The 12,576-nt window shown below is 42.7% G+C and overlaps 1 protein-coding gene across 3 annotated transcripts in view; it reads right to left on the bottom strand.

Annotated features, from left to right (window-relative positions):
• Positions 1–12,576, bottom strand: part of crppa (CDP-L-ribitol pyrophosphorylase A) — a 230,206-nt gene that overhangs the window by 205,200 nt on the left and 12,430 nt on the right. For all 3 annotated transcript variants that reach the window (XM_055661840.1, XM_055661847.1, XM_055661831.1), the window contains exon 2: positions 4,193–4,472. In XM_055661840.1, the coding sequence (XP_055517815.1) occupies positions 4,193–4,472 (280 nt within the window). The remainder of the gene's footprint in view (positions 1–4,192; positions 4,473–12,576) is intronic.

The raw sequence follows: 12,576 nt of genomic DNA, 5'->3' as shown, positions 1-12,576 counted from the left end.
GTAGGTCGTAATACTATCGTAGGTAGCCGAAGGCAATCGAAGCTAGTCGAAGATAAAGCTTGTTGAGAAGAAAAAAGGTAAGTAAACTGACCCGTAATGTTAAATACCCGCTATAATTTACTAAACCTTATGAGTCATTCGTAACTGTCACTGTATGTCATGTTGTTACTTGTGGGTGGAGCACCAAGGCAAATTCCTTGTATGTGAATACTTGGCCAATAAACTTACTTACTTAAAAAGTTGGCTGGCTTCTTAAAAGGGTTTCCACTCTTTCACCCCCTCTATTCCCCCCTTCTCTCCCCCCCCTCTCTCTAAAGGACTTACCGTAACTGTGCCAGCCGTCTTTTACCTTCCTGTTCATTGCAGGTGTGAATTTCAGACAGCGCTCCCCCATTTTCCCTGGCCCCCGCCTTTGCGATTTGTGTGCGTGTGCGTGTGTGTGTGCAGACGGTCGATCCGGCTCGCGGTTTCATTGCTGACGGTTGATCCAGCTCGAGGTTTTTCAGGCGAATGCCCTCGAGCTTGAAGGTCGAAGACAGTCGCTGAAAAGTCGCATTAGTGGGACAGGCCCTTAAGACTGATAAAGATAACCTTGGGCGAACGGGTGAATGTGTTACCTGGACCAGGAAAAATAATAGAAATAATCTTGACTGCATGAGAATGAAGCAATTGAAGAAATGGTACAAAGTGCTGGAGTAACTCAGCGGGTCAGGCAGCATCTCTGGATAATATCGATAGGTGGTTTTGGATCGAGACCGTTAATCAGGCCGATTGGGGGGTGGTGGGTGAAGGAGGAGAGGAGGAGAAGAAAGCTGAAAAGATGATGTTAAGACAGTTAGGAAAATCGGCAATATTCCAGGTTTTACTCTGTCTGAAAGATTTTGGATTAGCCTGGGCAGTTTTAATGAAAATATTTAAAGAAATTACATCAGCACAGAATTCCTGAAGTTGCTCAGAAAGTGGCAATTTTGGAGGAAACAGCATGAAGTTGCATCAGGATGGAAGGTATTGATATTGCAGAGTTTTGGGGTGAAGCGTTTCAAAATCAGCAAGGGGCAGACCAGGGATGGAGAGTGAACCGCTGAGTGACCAAGAAAGTCACAAGCTCCCAAATGGAAAATTGCTTCACTCAATAAGTCAGGCCACAGGCGTAGACCAAGGATCAGGGGGGAAAAGGCACACTTCTGGAACTGCAATAACCAATAGCCTATGGATGGAAAGTGTTAACCTTTCCTCCTTTTGAGAACAGGAAGTACGGCAGGAAATGAAACGACCTGTCATTCTTACGTTAGTTGTGAATAAAACTGATCAATGACTGTAAGCAATGAGGTGTAAAGAGTAGTTGATACAAAATTAATAGCACTTTTTGTTAAAAAAAAAAACCAGCATATATTAAGGGAATGCAATGTACAGATTTTCAAGCAAAAATCTTCAATATAATTTTGCAGATAGGACACAAATTGCAAGCATGCCTAGCATCAAAAGAGATGAGGTAATATGACAGAACATCAAAAGTGAAAGAGTAAGGATGAATACTTGACCGGACGCAGAAATGCCATAATGTTAATATTAGAGTTTAAGGATTTTAAATCTTCATTTTTGCTGGTACTAATCCTGAGCTCCAGCAACCAAAGACAGTGTGAAAGAGCAGTCTTTCAGCATACATCATACTGCTGTGGTGAGACACAGCACTAGGAGATCTGGGTATTCTGCAAGGACATGACAGCTGGTATCAAACATGTATGAGTTCATTTGAATGTACCTATAGAATGATTCAATATGCTTGATTCAGTATGCTTGATTCAACATAAGGACTTAGTTATCTGGGTGTTCCGTAAGGAGATGACAGCCGATATCAAAAATGTATGAGTAAATGAGAATAGTAGATGGTGTTTAAACCGAGCAAGTGTGAGCAAGGTATTGCGCTGTGGGTGGTCGTGTGCAGTTAAATGGCAAAACTCTTTACAGCATCGATGTACTGAGAGATCGAGGGAAGACCTGACGGAAGTATATACAATTATGAGAGGCATAGATAGGGTTGACAGTCAAAACCTTTTTTGCAAGGTGGAAAAGTTGAGATGGCAAGATGAGAGTGGTAAAGTTTAAAGGAGGTGTGTGGGACAATTTTATTTTACACTGTTAGTGGTGCATGGCTGGAATGTGGTACCAGGAGTGGTGGTAGCATAGGCAGGTATGATTGTGGTAATTAAGAAGCCTTTAGATTGGCACATGGATATGTGGGAATGAAGGGATTTGGATTAGATACAGGCATAGGATTAGTTTAAGTTGGCATCATGTTCAGCATGAGCATTGTGGGCCGGAGGGCCTGTTTCTGCGCCCTACTGCTTTATGTTCTATGCATGCATTCATCGGGCAAGGCGTTGAAATTAAGATTCCGGAACTCATGTTGCAGCTTCATAAAATCTGGTCGCCCCATTATAGGAGGGTTGTGAAGGCTTTGGGGAGGATGCAAAAGATATTTGCCAGACTTGTGCCTGTATTGGAGGGTATGAGCTATCAGGCAAAGTTGGACAAACTTGGATTACTTTCTCTGGAGCGTCAGAGGTTGTGGGGAAACCTGACGGAAGTATATAAAATTATGAAAAGTATGGGCAGGGTAGACAGTCAAAACATTTTTTTAAGGTCGAAATGCCAAAGGCCAAAGGACATAGCTTTAAGGTCAGAGGGTGAATGTTTGAAGGAGATGGCAAAGCAATATTTAAAAGTATTATTTTTTGCACAGACACAGAGGGGTGGGTGCCTGGAATGCGCAGCCAGGGGCGGTACTGTAAACAGATATGATAAGAGGCTTTTATATAGGCACATGGATATGCAGGGTGTGGAAGTACATGGATCACGTGCAGGCGGAAGAGATTAACTTGGCATCATGTTCAGCATCGACATTGTGAGCTGGAATGCCTGTTCCTATCCTGTACTTTCCTATGTTCTATTTTTGTAACTGCTGTGAACCCAGACGGTTGCCCTCCCCTGAACTCTCAATGAGCCCAGAGCCTTCCTTCTGTACCATAAAGGGCCTGTCCCACTGTACGAGGTAATTCAAGAGTTCTCCCGAGTTCTCCCCTAATTCGAGCTTGTGTAATGTACGTAGCGGGTACGTAGGAGCTCGTGGATGTCACGTAGCGGCTCGTACGAGTAACGGTAGGTACTCTGGAAATCCGGTAAACTCGTGACGTTTTTTCAACACTGTGAAAAATGTCCACGAGTAAAAAAATACTTGCGATGAAAAAATATTGTTATTTTTTTACTCGTACGAGCCCCTACGTACCCACTACGTTCATTACACGAGCTCGAATCAGGAGAGAACTCGGGAGAACTCTTGAATTACCTCGTACAGTGGGACAGGCCCTTAACTTTCAACGTTTCTCTGCTCACTTTCACACAGAACTTACAACACAGAAACTGCCTGCACAGTCAACCAGTCAGTACCAGTATGTTTTTTTCAAACTATGCGCATTGCTACGCAGAAGACATGAAATTCCAATCCAGGTCACAAATGGATACTTTTGCCACAACTCAAAGTTTATCTCTCTACACTGGATGCAATTTGTCACTCAATTCAAAAAAGGTAACTGGGTTCCTTGAAGCAACAGATGCCATTCAACCAAATACATTTTCAAATGCAAAAGTGGAAAAATCTTAGTTTATCAGTGAAATTACTGGCCTGCATATCCCAATTCAGGGAAGAGGGAAGAACTGTAAGTCGTTAGAAATGAGCACTCTTTCACCCAGTAGGTAGAGGAAACCATGCCTCAGGAAAGCTGCAGAAGCTACCACAATTGAAAATGTCAAAACTAAGATGGATAGATCTTTTAATGGACAACATTCTGAAGGATTACAGAATCAAGGCCAGCCAGTTAAATATCAACCCAGAGGTTAAACACAAAAAGCTGGAATAACTCAGCAGGTCAGGCAACATCTCTGGAGAAAAGGAATAGGTGATGTTTCGGGTCGGGACCCTTCTTCAATGTTGACTTGAAATGTCACCTATTCTTTTTCTCCAGAGAGCCTGCCTGACACGCTGAGTTACTCCAGATTTTTGTGTCTATAATCAGTGTAAACCGGCAGCTACAGTTCCTTCTTGCACACAATGATCAACCTAGGTCTACTTGAATTGTGGTAACAATAACAGCCTGTCTCTGTTTCTCAATGGCATTACAATGCACTTACTTACCCCATGCTCGTTTGCTGCACTGGCTACTCTGTAGAGAATGTCTTCTTCCACAAAAGGTCTCACTGCATCATGGATGATGACCACTTCAGGTTTCTCCAGCCGCGACTGATGGGACCGATTTTCCACCAATGCTTTTAGCCCATTAAAAATGGACTGATGGCGAGTAAGCCCACCTACAACAACTGTTGCCCGCGAGTGACTGTATCGGTCTATTACAGAATTCATCAATTCAAAGTTCTGTTGGGACACCACGACCACAACTTCTTTTATCCAATGAACGCTACAAAACAAAACAAAAATTATTAAAAAGGAAACTGCAAAGATGTTTCACAAAATCAAGAATCATATTATTACTATTGCACGTTAAGAACAAGATTTTAGTTCAGATCAATTATGTGAATAATTAAAATCTATTTCCTTTTCAACAATTCTTGGAATACTAATGTATATAGTAAAAATCACCACTATGTTAATTAGTTAATGCATTCCACATGTGCCTCAGAATGTTAACCAGCTTGTGCGCATCGCAAAATACATCATTGATCGAAATTTTATCCCTGTAATGTTCAAAATCTATTAAGACAGTAAAATTATCATCAATATTTAGCTCCATTGTCCATTCAGATATACAGATGTCAGTATACAGGCATGCTTCACTTAATGCTACCCCACATAACGCTAATTCATTGCGGTGCTCTTTCATTTTGGAGCCTTATTTCTCCACTCCATGCCTTGACTTCAATGAATGCTGAGGGCTTACTAGTGGCATGGAGATGCTTTTGAAAGTGTTGCTACGGCATGAGGCAATTGTCGGTCGAAGCCGCTGTTTCAGGTGTGCGGAAGTGTTTAAGGGACCGTGGCAGCTGTTTCTCCGAGGTTGTAGGCTCCTTCTGCGGGATGAGTACAGGTGACTTTCCCCAGCTACCGGGAGATTGAAGGAGCGCAAGGGATTGAATTTGCTGGCTCCTGCGGGGCTAGAGATGCCTTCTACCGAGTGAGTAGAGATGATTTTCCAAAGCGATTGGGACACAGGGGGGTGTAAGGGGCAGGATTTGCAAGTTCCTCTGGATCTCCTGGCATTTCGTGCTGGGTGCAAGGGGCTCACTAAGGTTCAGGTGGGTTCCAGTTCATGTTTCACCGGGTTAGTTCTTTGCCGTTTCCCTGTTGAGTTTATGGTTGGGCGTGAATGGGTCATAGTCCAGCGTTCTCACCGGGTTATGCTTTACCATTCCAACGGACACAAGGAACTGCAGATGCTGGAATCTTGCACAGAATACTAAGTGCCGGGAGTAACTCACCGGGTCAGGCAGCATTTGTGGAGGGTTGTTGGTGTTGCACTGAGAAATCAAACCACCATTCGGGGAATTAGGGAATACTGTTGTTTTATATCTCTTTTTTTACTGGAGCCAGAAATGGAATAAGTGAGTCAAAAATGATATCAAGATCGCATCTCTATTTATGCTATGTTAGAATGACCCTGGATAGCACTAATAATGTATCAAGAGTGCTAATGGAGATGTTACTGTACTCAATAGCTTGCATGGGGAAAACAAAATGGGCAATATATTTTTCCATATACAGGGAACTATGTTAGAAGCTCCCCAATTCATTCTTGAAGGTGCTGACAGTGGTCAGAAATGATTTCAATCAACAAAGGCACTTTCATTCATTAAACAGGTTCCGGAGCCGGGAGGCAACTTGACAATCATTTTCTTTCTAAAAGCCGTCTCCTGCAGCAACACGAGAAGTAATCAGCCACACTCAGCAATCCTTAAATGGGTGACAGCATTAAAGGAACAATTATTGCCTACAAACTGATTTTACAGAAGCGATTTCTGTTACCTGCCTTGAAACTGCACAAAATTAGAAGTCAAAATGATTCCATACATGCCCTCTCACTTATGCATTTATATTAATTAAAATGGTCTGACTTGGAGCTGTGTTTGCCAATTAATCAAATTACTGACTTTGTGGCTTACCACTCAAAGCAAGAGCAGGAACTTTTAAAAAATGCACTTCCTCAATATTGGCCACCTCCACCTCCGTCTCAATCTTTATCACTGTTATTCTTTGCAAGTACCTGATATACATCCATTCACACTTAATTTCAAGAACAAATCAGTTTACCCATCCACCTCCCTTGGAAAGTGTTTCCAGAAGATCTATATGTTGCAGAAATCTGTACAGTGGGCTCTGCAACAGGTAGAGCTCTGCACATTTTCTTAGCTTATTGGTAGAGTCATGGAGACAGAGAGCACGGAAACAGGTCATTCGGCCTATCACATCCATGCTGGGCGGTGGGCAACCATATACATTAATCCCATCTACTAGCACTTGGCTCAAACCCTCCTGTGCTAAAGTGATCCCACTGCTCATTATGAGGTGCAGATGGTGTCAGCGTCCTGACTTCCAACCCTCTCTTAGGCAGTGCAATCCAGGTACTCACCACTCTCTAGGCGAAGCAAAGCAGCATGGTGTAGATTGAATCAATGATGACAAGTCTGGTCTGGGTGCTAGGCTGGGCTACATTTACAACTCTCTGCGATTTCTTGCAGTCTTGGGCAGAGCTGTTCCCAAATCAAGCAGTGATGACATAATGCTTTCTATGTTACACCTGTAGAAGTTGGCAAAAGTCATAGGAAACATGCCAAATTTCCTCAATCTGATAAGGAATGGAGGATCGATGTATGTGCCTCCTTGAATGTGCAATCAAAATGGTTGGTCCATGACTGATCATTGGTAATATTAACACCAAGGAATATTAAGCTTTCAACCATTTCCACTTCAGCACCATTAATGCTGATTGGGGAATGTACTTCATCATGCTTCCTGAAGTCAATAACTAGCTCCTTCGTATTATTGACCTTGAGGGAGACTATTGTCCTGACACAATGTTACCAAGTTTTCTATCTCCTTCCTGTACTTTACATTACCACAGTGGTGTCATCTGCAAACTTGTAGATGGTTGGAGCTGAATTTGGCCATACAGTAATGAAAGTGCAGAGTTTGGTAGAGGACTGTGAGGTGTCGTCTCCCGATCATGTAATCTGTGAGTCAGAGGGTCGAGGATTCAGTGGCAGAGGGGGGGGGGGGGGGGTAGTCTATTTCCCAGGTCCAGGAGTGCCCTCAGTCTGTCTGAATCACTTCTACAATTAATCAATTTCTTTTTTTTTATCTACCTTTGAAAAGGGGAAAAGGTTTTGCTCAGTTTATCTTATCTATGCCCATCATAATTTTATATACCTCAAATATGTTCACACTTAACCTTGCCCCAGAAAAAATGATCTAATTTCTCCAGTCACTCCTCATAATTGAAATGGTCTATCCTGGGCAACATGCTGCTGAATGTCAGCTGCATCATCTCTGGCACCCAAAATTCCATGTAGTACTTCAGTAAAGCCTAACCATTTTTTTTTAAATCTTAAGAGTATAACCTTCCTTTTTTTGTAGCAATGTTACAAAACTTATCATCAGCGGGCGCTGCAGTTCTGCCACTGGCTGTGTGCGTGACTTTGGTGCATTTGGGGGGGGGACGGGATTTTGTGAAGAAGGCATTCCCCCATTTCCCAAATTGCCCCCCTGAAACCCTGACCGATACCATCTTAGCTCTAGACCCCAACCGGAAGAAATGCATCTCTGTTTTGTATAACTTGTTAGGGTCGGTTATATTGAAACCTCATACCTCATTAAAAGCTGCGTGGGAGGGTGAGCTGAATACAAAACTAACAGACCAGCAATGGGACTCTGCCTTGATCCATTCTTCCTCCATATGTGCCCGTCATGGCCTAATCCAATGCAAAGTCCTTCACAAAGTCCACTACACAAATGCAAGATTATCTAGAATTTACCCCGTTGTTAGGGACACCTGCAACAGATGTAATCAATCTCCTGCCAACCATAGCTATATGTTTTGGTCTTGCCCTAAGCTAGCAGCCTTTTGGAGGAGTGCTTTCGACTTGATAAGCAGAGCCTACGGCCAGACTATTCCTCCAAACCCACTGTCAGCCATTTTCGGTACCCTTCCCAACACCAACCTCTCTGTTGCGGTGAAACGTGTTCTAGCTTTTACAACCTTGTTAGCCCGGAGACTGATCTTGCTTAACTGGAGGCTCACCTGTCCCCCGACACACACCCGCTGGATTAAAGAGGTGCTTTACCATTTAAAGCTTGAAAAGCTTAGGTTCTCTCTCAAAGGCTCTACCAAGACATTCCAGGATACATGGAACCCTTTCTTGGAACTTGTTAACTCTCTCAACTTGTCCCCGGACTCGGAAGAGGACTGAGTGCTCTCCACCATTGTTCTGCTCTACTGCAGCTGCTCTCCCCCCTAACCCCCTCGCCCCCCCCCCCCCCCCCCCCCCCCACACTTATTTATTTAATTACTTACTTATTTACTGTTATTAGAGACCCCCCCCTTTTTTTTTTTAAGTACTTTTTGGTTTGTTTATCTTACCATATTAGTGTGGATGTGTCTGTATGTGAGTGTTGTTTGTCCCCGTTTGGTTCCGACCTGATTCGGGTGGGTTGAAGGTGGATAAGGGTAAGGGCTTTGAGGGTCGCTTACATACTGTTGCACAATTATGCCTTGACTGTCACTGTCTGTTATCATTGTATGTATGCAAATTGCTGTGAAATTCAAATAAAAAGATTTAAATCAAATATGTTCACATATTGTTTAAATCAAATTTTTTGACCGACATACACTATAAAGCCACTGACTCCCATGGCTATCTGGACTACACTTCGTCCCACCCTGCTTCCTGTAAGGACTCCATCCCCTACTCCCAATTCCTCCGTCTACGCCGCATCTGCTCCACGGATGAGGCGTTCCACACCAGGACGTCTGAAATGTCCTCATTATTCAGGGAACGGGGGTTCCCCTCCTCCACCATAAATGAGGCTCACACCAGGGTCTCTTCCATACCCCGCAACACTGCTCTCTCTCCCCATCTCCCCACTCGCAACAAGGGCCGAGTCCCCCTAGTCCTCACCTTTCACCCCACCAGCCGTCACATACAAAAAGTAATCCTCCGTCAGTTTCGCCACCTCCAACGTGACCCCGCCACTCGCCACATCTTCCCTTCTCCCCCTATATCTGCCTTCCGCAAAGACCGCTCCCTCCATAACTCCCTTGTCAATTCTTCCCTTCCCTCTCGTACCACCCCCTCCCCGGGTACTTTCCCTTGCAACCGCAAGAGATGCAACATTTGTCCCTTTACCTCCCCCCTCGACTCCATTCAAGGACCCAAGCAATCGTTCCAGGTGCGACAGAGGTTTACCTGCATCTCTTCCAACCTCATCTATTGCGTCCGCTGCTCTAGATGTCAGCAGATCTATATCGGTGAGACCAAGCGGAGGTTGGGCGATCGTTTCGCCGAACACCTCCGCTCGGTCCGCAATAACCAAGCTGACCTCCCGGTGGCTCAGCACTTCAACTCCCCCTCCCACTCCGTCTCCGACCTCTCTGTCCTGGGTCTCCTCCATGGCCACAGCGAGCAGCACCGGAAATTGGAGGAACAGCACCTCATATTCCGTTTGGGGAGTCTGCATCCTGTGGGCATGAACATCGAATTCTCCCAATTTTGTTAGTCCTTGCTGTCTCCTCCCCTTCCTCAGCCCCCCTGCTGTCTCCTCCCATCCCCCAGCCTTCGGGCTCCTCCTCCTTTTTCCTTTCTTGTCCCCGCCTACCCCCGCCCCCGATCAATCTGAAGAAGGGTTTCGGCCCGAAACGTTGCCTATTTCCTTCGCTCCATAGATGCTGCTGCACCTGCTGAGTTTCTCCAGCTTTTTTGTGTAACCTTGTTTAAATCAAATATGTTCAACCTTGCCCCAGAAAAAATGATCTAATTTCTCCAGTCACTCCTCATAATTGAAATGGTCTATCCTGGGCAACATGCTGCTGAATCTCAACTGCATCATCTCTGGCACCCAGAACTCCATGTAGTACTTCAGTAAAGCCTAACCATTTTTAAAAAAAAACTTAAGAGTATAACCTTCCTTTTTTTGCAGCAATGTTACAAAACTTATCATCAGCGGCGCTGCAGTTCTGCCACTGGCCGTGTGCATGACTTTGGTGCCTTTGAGGTGGGGGATTAAAATGCCGTTTTCTCCTGCCTGTCGGAGGCGGATTTCCTCGGGCTGCTAAGCTGCTGATGAAAAATCGACTGGACTTCCGCTCGATACGTTTATTTAAAAAAAAAAAAAAAAAAAAAATTTAAATCGCTGATCAATTTAATTGCTGGATTTAAATAAAAAGCTACTAACGCCGTCAACGCATACAATGTGACGGATTTCAAGTACGAGACAAAACACAGTGTAAGTCGTGTATTTTACATATAAACTTGCTTCTTGGGATGACTTTAATCAATCCTCCATAAGCGAAAATGTGATTTGGGCCCCATACCGGCAGTGTTTTTCCTGCCGATATGGGGTTCAAATTCACAGCAAATGCAACGTTCCAATCTATCGTGTTCCAGAAGCAAGATGATTAAAATGCCCATTTCTTTTGAGCTGTCGAAATTGTCTATATTTTATGTTATTCTCTCTCTCCATGATCATTATTTTTAAACTAAATATTCACAACAGTTTGAGTCACATGTATTGTGCAAAAAACAATAATTTGATTATATTTTGGGTGGATGTTTCTAGATTAATTTATGGGAATTAAACATTAAATTCCTTCCATCTGGAATATAAATTCATGACAGTGAGATTTGAAAATCATGTTATATTGTGAATTCTTGTGTGAATGGGATTAGTTTGATATTCGGATACTTAGACTATTTAAAAAAAAAATATCCTTATCTTAAGAAATTGAATCTACAGGACATTGTTAATGGGAAAGTAGTGGGCAGAAAGGCATGTCATGTGTGGTTTGAAGAGCAAAAACTTGTAGTTGAGGAAAAATAAGGTGTGCAGAGTTGCTTATTGGTTACAATCTACAATCTGAGGAGTATGATGAAGCTACTGATTATGATATGCCAATGTACCAGCTGGCAACTAATCTTTTCCATAAAGACTTGGTCTTTTGCTAGAAATTGTAATTTATTTACCGATCTGTTATGGACTTACAGCATATTATACAATAATATTAAAGTTCTGATCTTGAGAATATCACATTTTTGAATTTTCAAGGCAGTCTGGGTGTTTATTACTATTTCTGTCACAACGGTCAATTTTGTAATTAGCTACAATTAGGTAATTAACTAATTATATGCTTTAATTTCAGGTCATCCAAGTAAGATGTTTTATATTTGTTTCAGAATGCTTCAATCTATAATAACTGAAAATTGCATTCAGTTCTCTTAATTTTTAAGAACGTTATGGGCTTTTGACTGACCTCTATCACAGCTTTTGTGTTAAGTCAATGGAAAAGCAATAGGGAACAAGATGTTAATTTCCGAGTATGAAAATGGTCATAACTTTTTTAATACTCAAGATATTTACATTGCTATTTTTTGTACTCAAAGCCTCCATTAATTTAAGCCAGTATCCCATATGCCTGCTTAACCATATTATCTACAAACACTGTCACCTTCAAAACTCTGTTCAATGCTCCTCAAGACCTCAATATGGTCTATGTTCTCGTCTCGTCAATGCTACCAAAATGCACATTTCACCTCATCTCACATTTATTTGAATTGAACGGCATCTGCTAATTATCAGCCCATTTCACCAACACATTGATTTCAAGACTGTCCTCGACACTATTCACAAGACCAACAATTTTCTTTTTTTCAGGTTCTGGGTATTGTTGGCAGGGTCAATGTTCATTGCCCATTCTAATAGCCCTTGAAAAAGTAATGACAGCCTAGTGAAAGTAGGTGGCCTCATTCTGTACCACACGACTGCCCTCCACACTGTTCATAACTCCACCAAATTTCATGTAATTTCTACAGACATCCACAGTTGTTTTGGAAGGATTACTTTGTACTATGGATTTAAAAAATATATGTTTACAGGTTCTGGATATTTTTGGCACGGTCAATGTCCATTGGCCATTCTAATAGACCTTGAGAAGGTAGTGAACTGCCTTTCTCAACTGTTAGAGTTCTTTTGAGTCTATGCGTAAAACGTTCTCGAGGCATAATGTTTTTTGGGCAGGATTTAGACACAGTGACAATAACAGAAGAGAGATCTATATCAAAATCAAGATGGTGCACGACTTGAAAGGGTTTCTGCAGACATGGTATTCCCATGGAATGAATGAATCCGAATAGCAGACGGTTCATCAAACAAGTAGGTTGCTACATTCTGAAAGTGTGTACAATCTCTGTACTAATCGGGGCTAAGGAAAGTTTTCTATCACACTTCTGATTTGTGTGTTGTGAAACATAGAATGCCTTTGGGGCATGTACTTCATCATGCTTCCTGAAGTCAATAAC

The sequence above is a fragment of the Leucoraja erinacea genome, chromosome 2 (genome assembly GCF_028641065.1).
Source record: "Leucoraja erinacea ecotype New England chromosome 2, Leri_hhj_1, whole genome shotgun sequence".
Lineage (NCBI taxonomy): Eukaryota > Metazoa > Chordata > Chondrichthyes > Rajiformes > Rajidae > Leucoraja > Leucoraja erinaceus.
Note: the sequence above shows the minus strand (reverse complement) of the source record. Positions and strands in the feature narration are given on the sequence as shown.